Raw genomic sequence first — 23,424 nt, forward strand, 5'->3', positions numbered from 1 at the left:
GTTTTACGAGGGAAAAGAGTGGAAATCATCACGTTATCTGCCCACTTCACATGCATTTTTTTTTGGGGGGGGGGGCTAGGATTTTCTGCTTTTTTTTTAATTTTGTGGGTGGGTTGGAAGGGCTTCTCACACTTTGTAGAATTTTTTTTAAGACTGAATTAATTCAGCGCTGATACAATATGGTGTCATGTCTTGATGAATGTGGAATTTTTTAGCCAATTGAGTTTCAGCACTGATAGAGTGGTGTGATGGTGACATTCTGCCAAAACACGGAAATGGTTTGAACATGTTCTTTTGATATATTTGACGACATTAATGTGACTTTTTATTTTCCTTTGTTTACGATTTAGAACATTTGTCTTTGGTCAGTTTTGATTTTTGATTTTGTTCAATCAACTGGGGCGGCACGGTAATAGAGTTAGCACATCCGCCTCCCAGTTCTGAGGACTTGGGTTCGAGTCCAAAAACGAGACTAAAATGTTGACAGTTTTTGCTGAAATGCTAGATTTATAGTTTTACTAAATATGGACTAAATAAAAACAGGATGAGGTTGAATAAATATGCTAAAAACTTACAAGCATGATTGAAATTGGACTAAAACTGAGAGTAAATTTTTAAAATGGCGGCTAAAATGAACACTAATGTCACCTGAAAAGCACTGTATAGATATTTCTTTAAAAGTATCCATCATTTTGATCATTTTATTGGGGGGGGAATTTAATGTATCAAAAAGTGGTATCAGTACTTGGTGTCAGTATCGGCGACTAGTCAAGTGTTGAGTACTTGCACTGGTATCAGTCGCAAAGCACCACTATTATTTACCAACATTCCTTTAAAAAATAAAAAATAAAAAATAGTGTGACATTCAAGATGGGTCATATCTGCATAGATACTATTTTTAGAAGATTTACTACATTTTTCTTTGAATTCATATTTTTCCAATTAAAGTTGGCCAAAATATAATTGCTGAAAATTTCCATCGAAAGAGTGTCAGTTTCAAAACACGAGATGCAGTCGAGATAAGTCGCATTTTGTTTTGGTCTTTGGATTTTCGTGGTGTCATTCTCTCCATGCGAGCTGAAACCAAAACGAGCGAACTTGTTACGCTGAAAACGAGTGCGGCCGTATTGATTGCTTTGCATTCCGCGCGGCCGCCGGCGAAAAAAGGCCAATTAGTGAATCCCATAGTGACAAATTTGTTGGCTTACTTAACCTGAAAAAAAATAAATTGGCTTTTGTAACTTTGAAGTCTCTTGGCGTCTGGCGTTAGATAGTCCCGACTGTGTTATTTTTAAGGACACTTGAAGAAGAACAACACACGCGCACTCCAAAAGTGGAAATACAAAAAAAGCCTTTCATGTATCCACTTTCAAAGTGTTTTTGTCTCTTCTTTTTTTTTTCCAGTGGTGCGTCGGCCTCCGCTAATATACTCTCCAGAGAACTGATGCAATGTCGATCAATACGTGTTTTTTTTTTTTTTTTCCCTCCCCTCCCTTTCCGCATTTGTCTCAATCCTTCAATTTCAACACGTTTCACTTAAGGATACTTCACACTGTAAGTGGCCGAAGCTTCTCCAAACCGGAGGAGGCGTGTATTTAATGGAGTGATTTACAAGCGCGGCACACTTTAGCGCTTCTGCCGACTCGCCTCCCACTAGGTGAGCGCGTCCACGGGCAGCGGCGGCGGCGGCGCTTTGTAAAGCGCCAGGGAGCCATTAGCTGGTTAAACGGCGCGGAGGCACATCGCCGCCTGTGACGCCCGCTGACAGGCCCGGTGAGCCGCGCATGAAAATATAAACAGCGCCGCGCAGACGCGGCGAGAGGTGGCCCCGATAACTCCAAAGATAGCGCCGTGACACTTTATGTAAGTGGGATTTTTCTGGAGTCGGGTTATTGTGGAGAGTCGTCAAATTTCGACTCCCACGCGCAAAGAGGAAAACTCAAATTCTCGCAAATGTACTGAGCTTATCTGCCTCGTACACAAAGCTTGCAATTTCGGGGCAATTATGAACATCTCGAGGAGGCGTCAGAACCCTTGGCAGCAGCTATAATGACCCAAAGATGGCTGCTATGAATCAAAACAGCAGACTTTCTGCATCTTTTCGGGCATGGCTTCTTCTTTGTGGGTCGACTCATGATAGACATGACGACATGACCAATTTTCATGTTGCTCAGCTGAACAGGCTTGCGGGGCTGAACCTTTAAAAAGAACCCAGGAGATTCTACCGAGCGGTATCCACTTTCCCAGCCATGGTCCACCCACACGCAATGGTGAAAAGTCACATTCTTGCCAAGTTATATCCGCTTAGCCTTCTAGTTTAGAGCTGCATAAAACGGTTATTTGAATAATCGATCAATCAGTTGATTTTGTCGATTAATTGACAAATCAGATAAAAAAAAAAAATGTTATAATTAGAGATGTCACGATAAGGGCAATATCGTGATATCGCGATGTTAAATCTGCCACAATATCGTCGTCGTCACGTTCACAATATTTAAAAGGAACACATTTGTTGATTTCCATTTGTGCAGTTGGAGCACCCTCTAGTGGCTAGTCTATTAGTGCTATTTAATTTTCATTAGGGATGGTTTGGCCTTCTATGTTTAAAATCTATGCTAATTTTCAGATAAAGGGGAACCTAATTTGCTTGTGAAGTGATCAATGTGTGCTTGCATTACCAAATAAGTGCCTCAATATTGTTATTCGAGATTGTAAGGTGGTTTATATGCATTGCTGTACAATATTGTTGTTGTTTTTTTAGTATGAGCTCTCTTTTTTAAATATTGCCAACGCCCCCACATTATCGTGATAATTATCGTACCGTGACCTTCATATCGTGATAATATCGTATCGTGATGTTTGGATATCGTTACATCCCTAGTTATAATGTTCCCCGAGGTCAAACGCGCCCCCCTTGACGAAGCCTCGCGCCCCCCTGGGGGGACCCGCCCCACTATTTGAGAAGCACTGCACTAACGCAATATTAACCCAAAATACCATATTTTAGACAAGAGGGGATGCATAGAACATATCGTCAATAAATTTGTTTTGGGGTTGACCTTAAAACAGAGGCCATTATTTTAAATTGACAGTGCAGAAAGTGCACAAACAAGAATAATTTCAGTCGATTTTCACTATCTAAATGATTAATCAGATTATTCTGATAATTGATTACTTGTCAATTAATTGTTGCACCTCTAAGTCTATGTTTGTGGATTCAAGTTTGGTTGAAATCAGACAAAATCTCTCGGACTAGTTTGTCTTTGAATGACTCCTGGAAACGTCCAAAACGACCCGAAGTTGGAAAATCCAATTTGAAGATACGAGTGTCTGAATCAAATCGTTGCACTTTAAAATATACCGAGATACAATTCAAATAGTTTTGACAAATTCATTCATATGTACTGCATGTAGAATGACAACAACAAACTTAATGCCCTTTGGAACCGAGTCATACCATATCGAATAGAATCGTAATCTCACTGAATCAAACAGAATTGAATTGTTTCACTTTGAAACCAAACCATACTTCAATCATATTGTAGCCCATGTATCAAATTGTATTTTATTGGAGAGATGCACACCCCTAATAGACGTGCCTAACAAATTCCACGTTGCTAAGGTCAACTGGCTTCGAGGCTAAATAAGGGGAAAAAAAAAAAAAAAAGGGAGAAAAGGTTCTATCATGAATTTCCACAGACTTGGCCCGACCAACGCAATTGCTTCTTGGAAATGTAGTGTCACTTCGCTGTCTTATATATTCAAATTCGGTAGCAATAGTACAAAATCTCTAAGATAAGTTTGTCATAGACATGCAAAATTCATAAGGGCTGAATTTTCGAAGAATTCCAGGAGGAGAAGCAGTTTTGGGAGTTCATGCCCACCTCAATTACTGAATGTAAATGTTAACTCCGATGAAAATGTTCAGAGATTTTAGTTTCACTGATCGGTAAGGCCCTAAAAATGACCTCAGGGACAATTTGTTTTCAAAGTAAAGCGCTGCGAAGACAATAGTTTCTTGTTTCTCCTCAACGATACGTTCCTTTTGAATCAAGCAAAAATAATTTATTCTCAAGTTCTCATGCTGAAAATGAGTTTGTTGGCAAAACAAAGTGAATTTACATGAGGGAGGCGTGTGACCTTTATACTGTACTTTTGCATTCAAAACAACTCATCTGCATTTCCAATTGTGTTCCCGTTTATCGGAACGGCTTCGATGTGATGTTTAATTGGAAAACCGCTTCTGTTGCCATGACGACCTTGTATGTTTAGTGGAAGTAATGCAGGCTATTGTCTTTCATGAAAACATTATGCAAAATTTTTGCAGGCGTGGCAAAATGGTGCCTTTTTCAAATTACTTTTTTGTACAATCTGAACATTCTCATAATAATCTTTTCTTTTTAAATCACTTTAAATGGCTACTTGACTCATTGCGCCATTTTGCCCAGTAAAAAGTGAATATCTTCTCCAGAATTTGATAATTTCATGATTTTTCATGTGCACTTAATACCTTTAAAAACACATTTTGCCACTTGTCTTGGACTGAAGATGACATCACCTGCGCTGAGGAAATAGGTAAGGACCAATCACGGCTCACCTGTTTTCTGGGTTCGTTTCTGGGTTTCTCCGGTCGACAGCAAGTGGCAAATTTCGTTTTTAAAGGTACTCATTGTTCATAAAAAATAATGAAGTTGTCATGTTAATTATAGACAAAATATTATTTTCTTATTGTTGAAAATGACTCGAGTCAAGTATCCCTTTAACAGCTGCAAAAATTGAAAAAAAAAAGTTTACTTTTGCATAAAATGTTAACTTTTTGTAGGGCTCGTATGATTCCATATTAAAACCATGCACACTTTAGGCAACAAAAGTTTCATCTTGGTAAAACTTCATGTCGTAACTCTACTGTGTTTGTGTTGATGCTAATGTTATATGAAAATTGTAAAATTGAGATCATATTTTTATAAGACTTTATGTACGTATGATTTGCAGGCTTGTTACTCTACAATTAAGATGAAACCAAGTCAATAAAAAATATATATTGTGCTAATTAATCACCTAATAATGCCAGCTAGGGAGTTTGATAACATATTTGACGGCTAGATTGATTTATGCAAATCGTGAGTTTATAATTTGTTAGGATTTCACTCAAATATTGTCTTTTTCTTTTGAAAGCTTAATTTTTGCCATTTAATAATAACCAGCCATATTCAAAAGATCTTTTTTTTTTGTAAAGAGGTGATAATCAGAAGTAAACAAAAACAATATGCAAATTGATAAAGTTATCTTAAGTAGAATTTCATATTAATATAATACTAAGTGCTAACATTATTTGTGCAAATCAAAAGGTTATAATCCAGTTGAATTTTGTACAAGGAGTACTTTTGGGTTAAAAAATAATATAATTTTTATATTTTATATATTTTTATATTATATATATTTTATAAATAATAAAATTGTGTTACAATGTAAATAACATGCCATAATTTGCAGTAAATCTTTGCATTTTTAGTTCACTGTGTTTTTTGTATTGTATTGTAACCACTTCTGGCCAAATACCTGATTTTTGTGGCAAAATATGAACTAGGCATTAAATCTGCTACTGCGGCTACAAACATACACACGTGTTTATATTAACGAGTTTAACTTTTCACTACATTACTAGACTTCCTCTCAAACTTAGGCATGTTTTAATGACATTTCAGTACCATTCTAATAATATTATTATTTACCTTTTGGTAAACAGCGCCTGCTCATTGCACTTTAATAAAAACCAGTCAGTGCTTTAATAAAAGACAGAAAATGTCAAGTCATTTCCTGATAATTCACTGCCTAATCCTGTTTTCTTATCTTACTTCAAAGTGTATTTGCACAAACAAAATGCGGTGGGGTACTTTTTGCTGGAGTGTAGTCTCGTTTGTGCGTCCCTGTTCATTTTTCAGTCCCGTTGTCTACTCATAGTTTGGCATTAATGTCGGGCAGGGAAAAAAAAAGAAAGAAAAAAAAACATCTGTTTCCGAGCCTTCTTAATCTCTTCTATTAGCGGCGCTTCACTCCCACGCGTTCCCTCAAGGCTATCGGCGGGTCCTTAAAAGGGTCTTAAAATAAATGATGGAGAATTAAGGACTTAAAATATATCAGCATTGGCTACGGCGGGTCCACCGTTTGTGTTTGGAGTTTTCGAGGGAAAAAAAAAGAAGGATTATTCATCATCCCCGTATCGGCTTTCATAATAAACACGACAGGGCTCGCTGTCCCGCAACACTTAATATTCCGATTTGATTTAGTAAGGACAAGGCGTCGCCTGTTGTAGAACTTTTAGTAACTGCACTGGAACAGGAGATGGAAATTAATTTGTTTCTTTGTTTTTGTTTTTCTGGATGTGTCGCTTTGAAATGAATGCAAATGAAGAAATAAATATGCGGATTTCAGTTTACGTCCATGAAGTGATGTGACCTGAGAAGGTTTTACCAAGTGTCATCAACTTTCACAATCAGGGTCCGCGCGCTACAGTAAAACTCTCGATTCTTGTCCATTTCCAATCACTTATTCATTTAATATATGGGGTAAAAATTTGTGAGCAATCGGACAAAATCGCTATCGTGAGTTTGTCATGGAAATTCAAAGGAATAATAATAATAATAATAATAATAATAATAATAATAATAATAATAATAATAATAATAATAATAGAAATCTGAGCCTCAAACAAAAATGGCAGACCTCCTAATTTTTGGGGGTCTACTTCTGATATACTAATACATGCCAACCAAATTTTGTGTTGCCATGTTCAGCTGGCTTTGGGGGCTGATTTATTGATTTTATTTTTGTTAGAGTCTAGAAGAGGGTGGTACAGAGCCAAAATGGCCGTTTCAAACCAAAATGGCAGACTTCCTGTATGTTTTTAGCCATGGGCGAGACTTCTTAATGGGTCTATGTATGACAGACATGCCAACCAAATTTCATGTTGCTATGTCAAACTGGACTTGGGGGATAATTTTTTTTTGTAAAATTAAATTGGGAGCCACCGAGCCACAATGGCTATTTCAAAATAAAATGGTACAGTTCTTGTGTCTTTTCAGGCAAGGGTTCTTGAGACCTTTTGTGGGTCTATGAATGGTAGGCAATAGACAGCGCGGACCAAATTTCATGTTGCTAGGACAAGCTGGCTTTGGGGGCTGAATTTTTTATGCGTGTTAAATTCTAACTGATTTTGGATTTGTTTTTTGGGGTTGATTTTTGTTGTTGTTAAATTCTAAGGGGAGATACCAAGCCAAAATGGCCGCTTCAAACCAAAATGTATTATTTCTTGCGTGATTTTCGAGGCTATAGATAGTATACATATCATTTATAGAATTTTATAATATATTGTTGTTGTTCTTTTAAGTAAACGGGGTCGCAGCCCCCCCCACACTTCCAAAATCCCATCTGTGCCATTGGTTGCTTCAGACTTCTTTCTGGGTCTACTCATGATAGACATTGCTATGAAATTTCGAGCTTGTAAGTGAAACTGGTTGTGTGGGCTACATTTTCACAAAAATCCCAGGAGGCTTTTTCGTGGTTTGAAAAGTATCCAAATTAAGTGCTAATTGAGCATCTATCAATTTGCTTCTATGAACTGATTCAAACCCGCAATGATGTAAGACGATTGATTTATGACCTCGTTTGCTCATCGCAATTTTGATCAATCAAAGCCGACGCCTCTTGTCTTTTTTTTTTAAGCGCACGCCATCCGTCACCGCCGCTCGGCATGACAAGCTCGCTCTCACGGCATCAAAGCAGCGCAATCACCTATTTTGTTAAAAAAAACAAAAAAAAAAACAGCCAGAAAATAACATCCATCATCCTGTCACGGGTTATTTATCTCCGTCCGCGCTTCGCCCGTCCCTGCGACTCGTCGTTTTCGCTTCACGCGCTGCGCCGTCTGTCCCGTCGTGTCCGCCTCACGTCATTTTGCCTTGACGCCAAAGTGCCATGTTGCAGGAGACGTGGTGCAAATGCTGTGAGCCCAACATTCGTGCTAACACAACTGTGGTGTTAAACTATTTATTCTTCTTTGTATTCAAATTGTTTTCAATTTTTTCAGATAAATACTGAAATACAATGGACTAAAACTCAAATTCCTGAAAATTTTGCATTATGTACAGTATGTCAAATGTCATTTCAAATGATTCTCTTATTGAGGTTTTTTTTTTGACACAATACTTACTGTGACCTATTTTTCATCTTGCAACATTAAATTAAGGGTGGGAATCTCTGACATGAGGCCGATTCGATATGTATCTCGATACACAGGTTGCGATTTGATTGAAAAACGATTATCTTTCAGAACAGAACGGTTCGATACGGTTCGATTAAGTTTGGGAACGATACGATTTTCGATTCGATACGATTCATTTCAATATTCAATACTTAGTGACATTTGTTGCTTGTATACATTAATCTTAAAACACCACAAATTTTTACAGTATCTACAAATGTGTTAAAAAAACAACAACAAAAATGTCTTCGATATTTTTATATACTGAATCAATTATTTAAATAGGCCGCAACAAAAGGCTGGGCCATATGACTGAAAAATGTATCAGTTTAAATATGTATTAGTCTATTGACAGTTATAATTGTTTTTTTGTTGTTGTTGTTTTTTTTATTCAAAATAAGGATCAGGAAAACAAAAGGCTGATAATTCAATTTGAAATATAAATATTTAACCTTTAAAAAGACACCAACACAATTAAACAGAATATGTGCACAGTGTGAAGTATTTCAGAAACATAAATTTAAGACATGACATAAACCTACCGTCCAGCCAAAAGAAATATGAAGCCACCTTATGGAACAATAAATCTATCAAACACATTTTAACAACTTAATATATCCAAAAATATTTCCAAAAGTGCCCTAACCTTTTTATCAACAACTTTTGTTTTTAACAATTTTTGTTTTTCTTTTGCCATCACATTCATTTTTGGTTAATGTATGACATTTTCTTTTCTTTTTTTAAAATCTGAGACACGATGATGACCACGGAATCACAACTATTCATGTTTTTGTTGTTGTTGTTTTTTTGGGCTGTCGTTCATTTTGAGTTTGATGACGTAAGCACGGGCACGTCTCAGTTCTCCTATCTGCTGCTCATGCTAGTTTTAGACATTGACAGGGAGCCACAAACTGAGAAATGAGATACTTGCAGTGTGCTTTTAGCTTAGCTGGTGTGTTGGCTGTGGGACATACCTGTGTCGTTTGAATCCATGCATTGGATCGTCACGGGAGTTATTCTTTTTGGCTCGCGCGCAGTACCAACGCCGGCCCGGGACATACAAGTGCACCGAGAGGACTCGATAGCAATGGGAAATACCGAGATGTACGGCACCGGCTTCTGCTACTGTCTTCAGTTGATGTTGTCACTCGTTGTGTGCGCGTGCGCGCGCGCCGTGTCGCGAGCCCGGCGTTGACGATGTGGCAAAAAAAAAAAAAGGTGCGTAACGTCTTTGCATTATGTTTACAACATCCGGGGAATGAAGCGTCTCTGAGCGCTACTTTGCTAGCTGTCTGTAAACACGGAAGTAGCTTGAATAATGATGCTACTGAAACGTAAACAAAACAAGTAGAGCATGGCACAAAACTCTTGCTATTGTTATGAAAACCATAAAGCCCCACTCGCAACCGGTTCACAGCCACGCGATATCTGGTCCACAGCTTTACAAGCAATGTATCTAAGGATTCCCGGCGGATTTTGTATCGGTTGACAAGTCTGCTACCGATACGGTCGTTTAGCGCCCCTTGACGAACGATGGTTCGGTCAATCGGTTTTTTGTCCCACCCCTACATTAAATATAATGTAAACTAAACTAAAATGAAGCATTTTCCCAAAACTAAAACTACCGACTTACTACTATAACTGCAGTAATTTCCATAACGCCTTTAAACACACTTTTAAAATAATTAATACATTTAAACACATAATAGTCACTGACAGAGAGGAAGAGCAATGGATAACACAAAAATATTGTGGCATCAATGTACTTGATGCCTCTATGTGTTTACAGAAAGCAAGTCTCATTTGTTCCAAACTAACAAATTTATCATCTCACAGTATACATCTATAATTATGCCCAAAGACATACATTATAAAAGGAATTGTCATGTTCTGTAGGTGTAAAAAGCAGGATTACAGCATATGATATTCAGTCATTTTCGGCAACAAAAAAAAAAAGGCAATGCTGAAATACAAAATCTGTTTTGTTTTCTTCTTTCCAATTTGCACTGCCTAAAATTAAATAAGTGTGCTGTCATCTAGTGGTTGGAAGTGGAATTACATCCAATCTGAAACGGGGTTAGACTAAAATAGTAATAATAATTCAAATGTGCAACAGCGGGTTAACTGTCCAATGAAATTAATTTACCCCTGGCTTCCACTATCAGATGGAAAACGTTCTTGACAAATATTTTCATAGAGAGTTATATTCCACTTGACAAACAGACAGAAAACCAACATACACTTAAGATAAAGTTTCCAAAAGAGCAAAATTATGTGAATTTGAAAACCCCTCAAATTTGTGATTTGGCCCTCCCAATTATTTAAGGGTAGCAGACAGGAAGCAGATTTGTTGCGTGCATTAAGGAGCGCCAGATGATGGCGTGTGAAAAGGTGCATTTAATACAGCGCTCTCCTGGTGGGGCTCGTTGTGTAATGAGAGCTAATTACAACATTCGGCTCCACCGTGACGCCTGAGTGGAACGAAAGCTGTGTGTATGAATTACGACAGCGTCGTCATTGTGTCGACAATCTGTTGGTGGTCTCCACCTGCGCTGCCGCCTTTTCCGCTCCTGTTTTCGGAACCGCTCGGCAGCACGGTTCATTTTGCACAAGCGGACTGTCGGTCCGATGCTCATTTCCCGCCGCGTCCATCTCGGCTCATCAGCTGTCTCCAAAGTGGAGAGCAACCTTGAGAGGCTTTGGTTTGCTATCTCGCCGGAGAGGAGGCTCATTTTCTCATTTCTGTCTCCTCTCCAGCAGCCTTCAAAAAGCTCCCACCCGGACTTTTCTCTCTCACCTCCCTGAGAAAGTTTGCCCGACACTGGGAAAACTTTCCGTCACTTCCCCCCAGGCCCTTTGCCTACAAATAACTTTTTTTTTTTTTTTTTGGCTTCTTTTTCCTATACACGTAGCCTGCGTTTTAGCTCAGACTTTTCAAGGAAAATTGTAGTGGTTTACGTACCTGACTTCTATGAGGCTAGTATATGATCAATCATACAATGCAATAATAAGTCAACATTTTCGGTCAATAGAAATGCGCCAAATTTTTGGCTGTTTTCCAAAATGCGTCATTGATCATGTAGTTGTTCACAGAGCTGAGATCATTTATTTGGGATTGATTTCCGGTGAAGTAAAGAGATCTACATTTTAGGTTCTTGAAACACTTTCTGGAAACTCCAAGCATGGTGAATAGTTAGCAATGTAAGTGGTGCACTTTGCTCCATCTAGTTTAGCTGGTGTGGCAAATATTGGACTCAAGGTTACTGAAAATATTGAAAATTCGGACAATTTTTCAGTATATATCATTGATAGTGTAGTAGTTCACATGGCTGTCATCCATTGCCACTTGGGATGGGTTATTTACAAAATGTGAAATCTGCATTTTAGGTTATTAAAACACTTTAGAAAATTTTGGAACTGAGAAATGACAGCTATAGTAAACATTTTCTAAAACACTTAATGGGTAGTGTAGTGATTCACATAGCTGGCATTAATTTCCTGACTTGCAACAATTTGTTGAGAAAACAACATTTTTGGGCAAAGAAAATGTTTTAGACATTCCAACCATCGTGAATAATTCTCAGTACGTGTCATGGTAGTGTAGTTTTTCACATAGGAAGTTCACATAGCTGGCATGGGCTCAAAATCTGTATAACTTGCAATTAACTGTATCTAAGAAATCTAAATAAATAAATAAATAAAATAAAATAAAATAAATTAAATCCGCAGTTACAAGCAATTTCTGAAAATTCTGACCTGGTTGAATATTTTCCATGACATTCATAGGTAGTGTAGTGGTTCACATAGCTTGCATAGGACACATTCCTGGGTAACTTCCAATATGATAAGAAATCTGCATTTTATACCATTACATTACAAGGATTTGTTTTTAAAACTCTTAGCTGAAATTTCTCAGATGTTTTCAGTGGTTCACATACCTCTCTTCTCGCCGAAGTAGAGCGTCTGCTGTGCCGTGTTGGACCACTGCAGTGACGAGTTGTCGCTCTCAGCAACACGGCAAGTCAGCGTGACGGCTCCGCCCACTGAAACTGTCTCGTCGGAGGTCACGGGCTGCAGGGGGTCATCGTCTGGACACGAGAAAGAAACAGGTCAGGTTGTGTGAATCACCATCGTAATATCCTCCTGACTACCAGGGGAAAAAAAAATATTGTCCAATCATGTTTGTTTTGATATTCCCCCATCTTTGTGAAATAACTGGAATACTGCAAAAGACATTTTTGAAAACAAAAAAGTTGGTATTTTTTAAGCTATTTTGTGTCCACGACAGAGGACATTTTTGAAAACTTAAATTATAGGCTCAAATACAGTTAAAATAATTCAAACAATACGTGCTTACAACATTTAAAGCCTAAATTTGTTCAATAAAAAGTGTTATAAACCTACATTGCCTCTTTCCTAAAAAGTGCTTGCACTGAGGGAAGCCATTTTCTTTTATGATGCAATCAAAGGTATTAAAGTCCCACCCCTACTAATTTCATTGAATGTCCTCTATAGAGCACAAAAGGAGTTAATTCAGTCGTATACACTGGGTGGGAGATATTCAGGTTTAAAAAGGTCCACGACAGGGGACAAATTTGAATTGCTGGTAGTCAGGAGGTTACGTAAAACAAAAACACATCAAGTCTCATAGAAAGCTCGAGAGTTCAACCATAACATGGATCCATGACTGTAGCTTGAAACCCTACCCTTGTGTGAAACCCTGAACCTGAACCTAGAAAAAAAATCCAAAAGTTGCTGTGGCACAAATGTTTTCCAAAGCCGTATTGTTGAATGGCTTGGCGGAGGTTAGGGTGGCCCCTTTCACTTGTAGCGCCCCCTGGCGAGCGCAAGGCGCGCTCACACATGAATAATAAAGGCGGCAGTGTGATAGAGGGAGAAGCGAGTGGCCTCACTGGGAAGGAATGTCAACGAGCGCACATAATGGCGACCATTCTGATAGCACCTGGAAGGCCTCCCTCCACGAGGGCCCGAACGCCGTACCCTGGCAGATCAAAGGCCTCAACTCCAGACTGCATTCAATGCATTCACATGTGATCAAGAGACATGAAGATGTCAAATACTGCACTGATTACTAATAAGAAGAAATAAAGCCGCAAATCCTCATCTAAAGACCTAACCTTGGCTTTTGATTTCTATTTTAAACGTCAGTTTGGCTTTAAACCATAATTTGAAACATTAATCCAGACTTGCAACCCAAATTAAAACCCTCAAAAATCATTGGCTTTAAACCGTGTTTTGAATCCCTAACCCAAGACTAAAACCTTAATCTGAAGCTTTTTTTTATTATTATTATTTTTATTTATTTTTTTAAACAAACTGAAAACGTCACTTGAAACCATAATCCCTCCATTGAAACCCTAATTTGAAATACTAACCTTGGTTTGAAACACTGACCTTTGTTTGAAACCTTAAACCAGGTTTGAAACCTAAATTTACTATGATTTAAAATTATAATTTGCAAGGCTTTAAGAACCCCAATTCTGGGACCCTAACCATGTACTGAAACACCAATTTTACACCCTAACACCATCTTGAAAACCCAATTTAAGACCCTAATTCTTGTCCCTAACACAGACTTGAAATCACATTTTAAAACCCTAACCATGGATTGAAGCCGTAGTTGGTTTCAACAGTCATTTTAAAACGCTAAAGCTCTTACCTAGATTTGATGCCTTCATTAAAACTCAGACCTAGACTCGCAACCCTAACCCTGTCTTGAAACATCAATTTGAAAACTAACCCAGGTTTGAGACTATAATTTGAAACCCAACCCCTAATTTGCAAGCCTAACCCAGTCTTGACCCTACAATCGTCTTTTGACAAAAATAACCATTAAACCCTCAGGTCTGTCCAGTGACGGGATTAATTTGAGCTAATAATCTACAAGGTGTGAACAGATGGCTTTTGTTTTGGAAGCAAAGCAAATTACCATTTGTTTCGATTCATACACGTACCGGATGAAAGGGGGGCAATTGGATTCAGCAGAGTTGTGAGTTCGAGAGTATGACAATTTTGTGGGAATTGACCAAGGTCAGAAATCCTAGGGCTGGACGTGATAACTACTAACTTTAACCTTGTCTTGAGACCCTATTTTGAATCCCTAAACCACCAATACAGGCTTGAAACAGTAACGTAATCCAGGTCAAAGTCCATAATTTGAAATCCAAACCCTATTTTGGGAGCCAAGTTTGAAACTCTAACTTGAAACCTGAATTTGAAGCCCTAAATTGAATCCTGACTTGAAACCATAAGAAAACTGATCCCTGGCTTGAAACCCTAATTTCACAACCCTAGTTGTGGCTTTAAATCTTAGCATGAAACTTGAAACCTTACTTTATATAATCCTAAACTGAAACACAAATCCTGTCTTGACCTTTACCCTTGTTTCCAAGCCTAACCATGCCTCATCAAACATTCATTTGAAGCCCTATCCTAGGCTCAAAACCCGAATCGAAAACCCTAACCTGAATCTGTTACCTGTGAGGCATGAGCACAACCTTTAAAACAAGGCCATTTCATTAGGTACACCGGCATCTCTTCCAGACGGCACAGCAGACGGGGGTGGGGCAGAGGGGAGAGATTCAAACCGCCCTCGCACATTTCCCGCCACTTTTTCTGTCCGACTGTCTGCCTCCCTCCCTCCCTCCCTACAGCACCCCCACCCCACCCCACCCCATCTCCCCCGCTCCATCTGCCCACTCGTCCTCACCCGCTCCCTCGCTCTTCACCTCCTGTTGAGCCTCCTCGTCCTCTGCGATAACGCCGCGGTACAAGCGAGTCGTCTGATTGGACGATAGCGGGTGGGTGATGTGCGTGTGTGTGTGTATGTGTGTATGAAGGGGCCCCACTCCCCCCCCCCACCCTCACCCCCCACACCCCTTCATCTTATTATGTGTCTGAGTTTGCATGCAGGCTGTTTGTTTTACACCAAGAATTTATCAGCCAGTGTGGAGGCGCATCTGGCTGATTTATGAGCCTCCTTCTTCTTATCTGCATTGAGGTGTGTGTGCGTGCGCGCGCGCGTGTGTGTTAGTGTGTGACGATGATGATGATGATAATGATGATGATGATGGTAGAGGTACAGGATGAAGAAGACAACCGGCGGGGTCCAGTTTGATGTGTTTGATATGGCACTCACGCCCGTGTGTGTGACACGGGACATTATGCGCACACGCACACACTCAGATAAGCACAAGCACACCCACATATATAGGGGTCTCACATACACACGCACGCGTAAGGGGTAAGAAAAAGGAAATACACAAAGGATGTGAGTAAGAGTATGTTTGATTCCTTTGGACACATCCAATAAACCTGCAACACACATGCACACGCACACACACAGATCGTATTCTCCCTAGAAGCATCAAACTATGCCCATCTGTTTCCAACTAACCCCACCCCACTTGTGTGTGCGCGTGTGTGTACGTGCCCTCTGGACCACCTCTACCCTCCAAAAGACCCCGATGCCATCTTTTATGTCGCTCTCTTCCACAATGGGGAGCAAATTTACATATCAGCACGAGGGGATAGTCATGCTATGCTGTGATGTCATCGGCACTATTTTTCAATGGTTTACTTTTATCATTTGAACAAAAATAATGTAACACCATGAATAAAAATGTGATTTAAAGTTACTACTAAAAACGACCACCTAAAACATTAAAAATCATATTGTGAAAAATGGAAAATAAATGAGCGTATATACTAAAATGGATCAAATGTTTTTTTTAAGTATATAATGTATGTACATGTGTTGATAAATAAAAGTCAATAAGAAAATAAATGTGAATTCAAATAATAAAAAAAGTAAGGATGTTTGACAACACATTTGTCCCAGACCGATACCAGTACAAGTTCTCAACTCTTGAGTAGTCACAGATGCTAATACCAAGTACCGATACCACTTCTGAGGCACAAAATTTCCCCCCAAAAAACAATAACAAATCATTTTAATGATGCAGATCCCAATATAAGATTTTTCCTTAAAATTGAGTAAAATTAATGGGAAATTATTTTTAAATTATTTTCAATTTTTAATTTATAGTTTTGATCATAAAACGGCCACACTAGCATCAGCCCCTGTCACGAGTCTTGATACCTTGTAATAAGGTCTGGTATAGGCCAGATACAGATACCTGCTATCGGTACTCGCTCATCACTACAAAAAACAAAAACAAAGAAAAAAATATATATTTAAGTAGTAGTAGGAGTAAGCACCATGAATAAATATGAATACGATCCATACTCCGCTAACCCAAAAATACACATAGTAAAAAAAAAAAAAAAAAAACGAACATTAAAAATAAAAAACAACACTAAAACAAAAAAAAATACCCAAACATGCATCACAAATACAGCATGTAAATACATAAATAAAAGAAAATCTAAAGACAGTAATTCATAAAAAAATAATGTACACAGGTTTTTAAAAACCAAAAATAGATAAAGAACACAGATTCATGAATATAACTACATAAATACAACTTGAATGATTCTGCTGCTGATAATAATAACAACAATAATAATAATAATAATAATAATAATAATAATAATAATAATAATAATAATAATAAACATTTATTTCAACCGTGATAGCTGTAATCAAACCACTGCCACCTGTGCTCATTGCATCTCTTAGGCCGCTGTTTCAACTCCGGACCCCCCCAAGGAGAAGAAGACCCAAAAAAACCCATCCTCATACCCCACCTTCTCTTCTGCCCCTTCCTGCGAGAGTACCACCAGTCGCTCACACCCAGCCCGCCCTCTGTTGCCTGTCAAACACAGTTAGCTGAGACAACCACCCCCAGACTCCGACCCCCGCCATCATCAAAACAAGAGAGGGGAGAGCATGCTGGGAGAAATAAGGAGGTGGTCGGGGCTGGGGTTGGACGAATGGGCACGGCCGCTGACAAGAGTCAAAGAAGAAGAGTTGGAAAATGAGGAGACGGCGAAGGAAGGACACGGGAGACATAAGCACGTATGGATGGATGTCGGCAATGAGGCGGGATGACAGGGTGACGCGACACGGGGGAAAGAAAGGCACGCTGAAAAATGCCCAAAGTCAAACAGGAGACACAAGAAGAAGGAAAAAATATATAAAAATGGACCTCAGGCTCATATGAGCGAGTTGATAAGCTAAAAAAAAACAAAAAAAAAAACAAGAACAATGTCATACAGTCAAGCTGAAAACTCTGCCAAGGCCAAACAACCCACAAACTACATTACATTACAAAATGGAGGAACACTGCCACAGTCAGTGTTACAGGGGATGACATTTAGTGAAAATTGGTTGAGAGGAACGAACGAACTAACTAACTAACTAACTAACTAAGAGGAAAAGAATAACTCACCGCCCGCCACATCCAGCTAAATAACCAATCAACCAATCAAAAACAACCAAAATAACCAACTTTTAAACTAACTAACTAACTAACTAACTAACTACCTAACTAACTAACTAACTAACTAACTAGCTAACTAACTAACTAACTAACTAACTAAGATGAAAAGACCCGGCCGACATTCAACTAAATAACCAACCAATTAAATAAACAACCAGCCAAACAATAATTGAACCTAATAACTAACTGCCAACTGACCAGCTAAACTGACTGGCTGACTTACTAGCAAACCAATCAATTAACAGACCTATCAACCAACCGACAATTAATCAAATGATTGACTGACTGACTGACTAACTAACTAACTAACTAACTAACTAACTAACTAACTAACCAACCAACCAAGATGAAAAGAATGACGAACATTCAACTAAATAACCAACCAATTAAATAAACAATCAGCCAAACAACCAATCATTGAACCTAATAACTAACTGCCAACTGACCAACTAAACTGACTGACTTATGAGCAAACCAATCAACTAACAGACCTATCAACCAACCGGCAATAAATCAAATCACTGACTGACTAACTGACTAACTAACTAACTAACTAACAGTGATCAAAACACAAGCTGTTTCCTCTGGCTTTTGGCATCCGATAATTACTTTAGCCCTTCTTGGTGTTAAGAATTGGGCAGCACCCTTTAAGTGTTAGTCTGAGCAAAGTAACCAATCAGTGAACTAATTAACCAATCAACTAACAAACAACAATCAAAACACAAGCTGTTTCTTGAGGCTTCTGCCTTCCTGTAATTAAATTAGCCCTTTCCTCGGTGCTAAGAAATGCCCGCGAGTGTTTGGCCAGTGATCCCTTGCTGAACACTGATACTTTGTGTGCCATCTTCACACTGCACAAAGCCGGATTATCAAGCAGCCCAAACAAGAGACTCAGCCTCCAAGACCACTGTGGTACCCCCGACCCCACTCCACCACCATCCATCCGCGAGGGCACTAAATCCGGCGAGCGTGAATTGGCGTTACAAATGCTGCACCACACAAGGCGGGAATGCTAACCGCAATTCCAGGGATGAAATGTCAAGTGCACAATGTGGCCCATGCGACATTCGGCCTGCGGGGAAGTCGGCAAACGCTCCCAGGAATTGTGAGACAGAATACAGGCTCAGTCACTTTTAGGCTCTTGCGCAACAAACAACCGCAACTGACCTTGGAAAAAGCTGTTAGCATGTTAGCGTTTCAACTATTCACATTAGAAACAGTAGTATCCAATGACAGGGAAAGATCTCGACTCCTTATTGATCTGCTTGAGCACGTTTCTGCATTCAGGCTGCTATCTTGCTGTACAGTATGTTAGCAACTGTTAGCGTAATTGCTGCATAATTGTATGTGTCATCTCACATGACATATATAACAACAAAAATAAAAATTGGTAGAAAATTTGGCAGAGTTGAGAAATCTACAGCTATTTCAAGGTCTGTGATTCATCGAATGTATGTTATGAGCGCTCGAGCTGGCCTGTCCCAATATGGCCGCCCTCTGATGACGGCGCACACGAGCCATCAAGTGTTCTTAAAGGAGCCTTGTGCAGTTAACAAAGGTAATTCGACAGCTTTGTCTACATCATGCATGCTCCAGCAATGCCCAGATGAGTAGAAAGAGTAAAGAGTACTTTTCAATTGTGACTAAGGGTGTGCCAAGGGTCATGTATTAACTGAATCGAATTGATATTTAATATCCAAAAATCGATTTTATTTAAATTAGAAATGAAGAAGAAGGGGAAAAGGCAGTTGTAGCCCACATGCTGTTTTTGTGGAAAAAGGCACTTACAATACAAAATTAATAAATGTTTAAACAAAACAAAACAAAAAAGACACTTTAATGTCTCTATTTGTCATTTTGTCTTGAAAAGCAGACTGGAGTAGATCATGACAATGTTGTGCATATCTGTAAATTGAAGCAGAAATAATTTGTCAATCAAATCATTTTGAATCGAGAATTGTTTGAATCGAGAATCGATTCTGAATCGAATCGTAGACCCAAAAATCGCAATCGAATCGAATCGTGAGACAGTCAAAGATTCCCAGCCCTAATTGTGACTGTGCCTATCAGCTTGTATCTTCCCTTCAGTGTGGAGTATTCTGGGCAAACACTCCACGGTTTCTTGGGGGAGGTAAGGAGTGGAGGGTAACGTCATGTGGACATTTAGTGTTAGCGTACGAAAAGATTGGGATGGGAAACGGAAAAAAAAAAACCAAGAGGCCAGTTTCGAGCACACGCAATCTTTAGCTCAGACTCCAAGAAAACTGAAAAAAAAATTAAGAATTTATTCAAGGACACGCGCACCATGCAAGAGCTTGACACAGAGGTCTGCAGTGTCAATCGGTGCTTCTCCACATCACACAAAACTAAAGTACTTTATTCACAAAATATTGCCAAAGCCAAACTCAGCTAGCTATGGATAGCTGTGGGATAGTTAGCTAGATATTCACTTCTTGTCAACTACCATTACGAAACACTCCCACTGTACTCTTTTGTTCCCAAGGGACAAGAGTCAGCATCTGTCTCGCTAGCTAACAGAGCTAGTCAACATCTTTACTCAGTGCTTCTTCTCCTTCTTGACAATGACACAAACAAAAATCCTTTTAGGCCAGCTGAAATGAGGTCGAGTGATATTATGATGTCACACCTGATTATTTTCTGTACTCCGAGTTGTAGCTATTGTGTCTAGTGGGGCATTCAAGATACCACTGAGTATCGTAAATTGCGAGACTCAACGACAACAATAGGTTAATTGAGTCATATAATACAACACACAAAAAAAGACACACGCACACACATACACACAGAGTGTAAGATAAAGCGAGTGAAATCTTTAATGCGCTGGCAAATGCTCTGCGTTGCCCTGCCAATAGGCCACTTAAAGAAATGAGCAGTCAATTACACAGAGTCTAGCTTTTTCCCCCCCGCTTCTTTTAACGACAATCAACGAAGCGGCGACGGGAGATTCCCAATGGACTCTCACTATATCATGCAAATATTTATATATTTTCTTGCTATATTAATATAAATACATATACGCATGAGCAGGATTGTTAAGTGTTTAGCTGGTAAAGCGCCCCTACGTGTAATTTATTCGCCAATGGTGCGCATCGAAATGACTCACATCTACATGACGGCGCTATGCTGTTAGCATACTTTAGCATCATGGCATATAATCAGAGTGACTTGCACAGGAGACACGATTTTCTTCACAATTCAAAACAGTTCCGTGGTGGGTTGAGAACAATTCTGTGGAACCTTCGTCACAAATGCCCAAGGATCAAGAAATTGAATTAAACAAAAGCGCCCTCCTGGAGTTTCTGTTTTTTGATTTTTCACAAATTTGAAGCCTCATTTTATATACCTGACAATTGTCAATAAAATTTGGCAGGATTGTTAACAACACTCTTCTCAGTGGTCTGCCAATACAGTTAGTAAAGTCTCCTTGATTTCTTTCTTGTACATTTCGTGACCACGTGAGCCACCAAGTTGGGTCACGGAACCACACTACCCACCCACGGCTGACGGAGCAAGTGGCACAGAAAAACACCCTCAGTGGTCAATTAGTCCACGTCGGCCGTGTCTGGCGTGTGTAGACGCTGACCAACCGCCGACCGCTATTGTTCGGACCGTCTCGAGCAGCCATTGTTGGACGCTGCCACCCCCCCCTCTTTCCACTGAGTCACCCCCCACTTGTCGTCTTTATCTTCTCCCGCCAGCACTACATTGATCTCCAGTGCCGTGATTGGGAGTGACAAACCGCGGGCCCCGTCTGAAAGGTTGCCTTCGTTAGCTGTTACGAGGCGCGCAAATTCCTCCAGAGATGCTGGCGAGGAGGATGGAGGGGGAGGGGCACACACACAAACACGCACACGCACACGCACTGGTGGTCCCGGGAGAGGGCAAGCATTCAAGAGGATGAGGGTAGAAGATTAGATACACTCGACTCAATCAAACTTTGGAACACTCTACGCAAAGCTTTGTGTGAAATAATGTCTGAGGGGCTTCCAGGAACATACACACAAACACTTCCCAAAACACTGCGTGTCCTTGCCAAAAGACGGCAAAAAGACAAAGAGGAGGTTTGTCTTCAAATAAAGGACGTCCAGTCTTAGTAACAGTTACACAACACTTTTGTAACTAAACTGCCAAGCGTAATATGCCTCTTAATTTATTAACAACATGATGTAGCGGTTTACAATTTTAATCAAATGCTCGCAGGAAAAAAACAAATAGACAATTGGTCACAAAAGATCCAAATCCTCGCAGAAATTTGGTCAATATCATGTGGGAGTGAACTTGTCAAATATTACTGTAACATAACACACTCATAAAAAAAACAATCTACCTTTTGTTTACAGGTTAGAAGCGTACATCACATAGCTAACTAACATAAAATATAGCCTTTTGCTCATAAGCGGCAAGCGTTCTGTAGTTGGCTAAGCTAACGTAGCGGTCTAAATCTTCACTTTGTGTTTTTACTGTCAAACGTCACAAACAGTCTCGAGTCACAGACACACAGTAGATCCAAGCCATAGTAATTTTGTTCACAAAAAGTTGCTGAATAGCTGGGACTCCATTTGATCACTAGTGATAAGCATACGCCTGCTATGTTTTAAGCTATGCCAGGGCTGTCAATGATCACGCAATGGCTGTAAGGGTCATGTATTTCCATAATTTCTCTTTACTTTTATGTCTCACGCTAAGAAAAACTATCTATAACCAGGATGGAAGAACTTATTTCCAATTCAAATTTTAATCATTAATTTCCATGTCTACGCCGAATGAAAAAAAATATATATATACTAATAATAATTCTAATTAATGTATTTAATTTGATAAGTGCAACTTTTGTGTCAAGTGTGACAGTGAACTCAACCGGTTGTGAAATGCGAAAGTGGCTGGCCGCAAGACGTGCAACAAAACTGCGCTGGTGAAAGCTTGCCACAGGTATGTTGTTGTTTTGCTGAAAATAATAGCAAATGATTTAAAACCAGATGCAACTAATGTCGAACTGTAGAGGCCAATTGCCATTACTGCTGAGCGAGTGAATTGGAGCCAAGTACAGTATGATTAAATTACGGAATTGCTGAGTTGTGTTTACATCGTTTTTTTTTCTCACATTGTTTGAATGGGTTAGCCTAGCCTAGCGTAGCCGTTACCTGGCTGTTGTGTTGTCGTGTCATGTGCTATTTCTCTGAATATGATTCATCAAGTGAAATGTCATTAAAGTGACGTATACTATTGTGTATTACTGCGTGGAGAAGTTTGAATGTAATTGCAATATTTTAGAGACCTCAGTCAGTCAGTCAAAAAAATGAGCGCCTTGCGGTAGGTTGGCAAAAGTGACAGCAGAACATCCACCAAGAGATTTTAAGTTGAATCAACCTCAGTTTTTTGTCACTTCCTTCAATATAACCAATACTATATTTTTCTTTCTTTCTTTCTTTTTTTTTGTATTTTATGTATTGAGAAAATATTTTAACATTGAACAGTGAAACACTGATAATTAGAATGCAGCTTGTGATATTTCTTTAATATTTGTCTTTTGAATGTTTGATCATGCGTGTACACCGGATTATTAATAGGAACTGTTTTATGTTGGTCAGGTATGATGGCATCCCTTCCCAATTCTTGGAATATTTCTCTGAACACTTAAAAGTTTGGCTGTGAATTGTTGAACTGTCCATTGAAGACAATTTCATATGTGTGGTTGGATTACATTACAATGAAGGTTGA

General features: G+C 39.2%; 1 protein-coding gene across 2 annotated transcripts in view; it reads right to left on the reverse strand.

The window, feature by feature from the left end:
- cadm3 (cell adhesion molecule 3) overlaps positions 1 to 23,424 on the reverse strand; it is a 145,938-nt gene that overhangs the window by 77,428 nt on the left and 45,086 nt on the right. For both annotated transcript variants that reach the window (XM_077525601.1, XM_077525593.1), the window contains exon 3: positions 12,199 to 12,348. In XM_077525601.1, the coding sequence (XP_077381727.1) occupies positions 12,199 to 12,348 (150 nt within the window). The remainder of the gene's footprint in view (positions 1 to 12,198; positions 12,349 to 23,424) is intronic.

This window comes from Festucalex cinctus, chromosome 1 (genome assembly GCF_051991245.1).
Source record: "Festucalex cinctus isolate MCC-2025b chromosome 1, RoL_Fcin_1.0, whole genome shotgun sequence".
Taxonomy (NCBI): domain Eukaryota; kingdom Metazoa; phylum Chordata; class Actinopteri; order Syngnathiformes; family Syngnathidae; genus Festucalex; species Festucalex cinctus.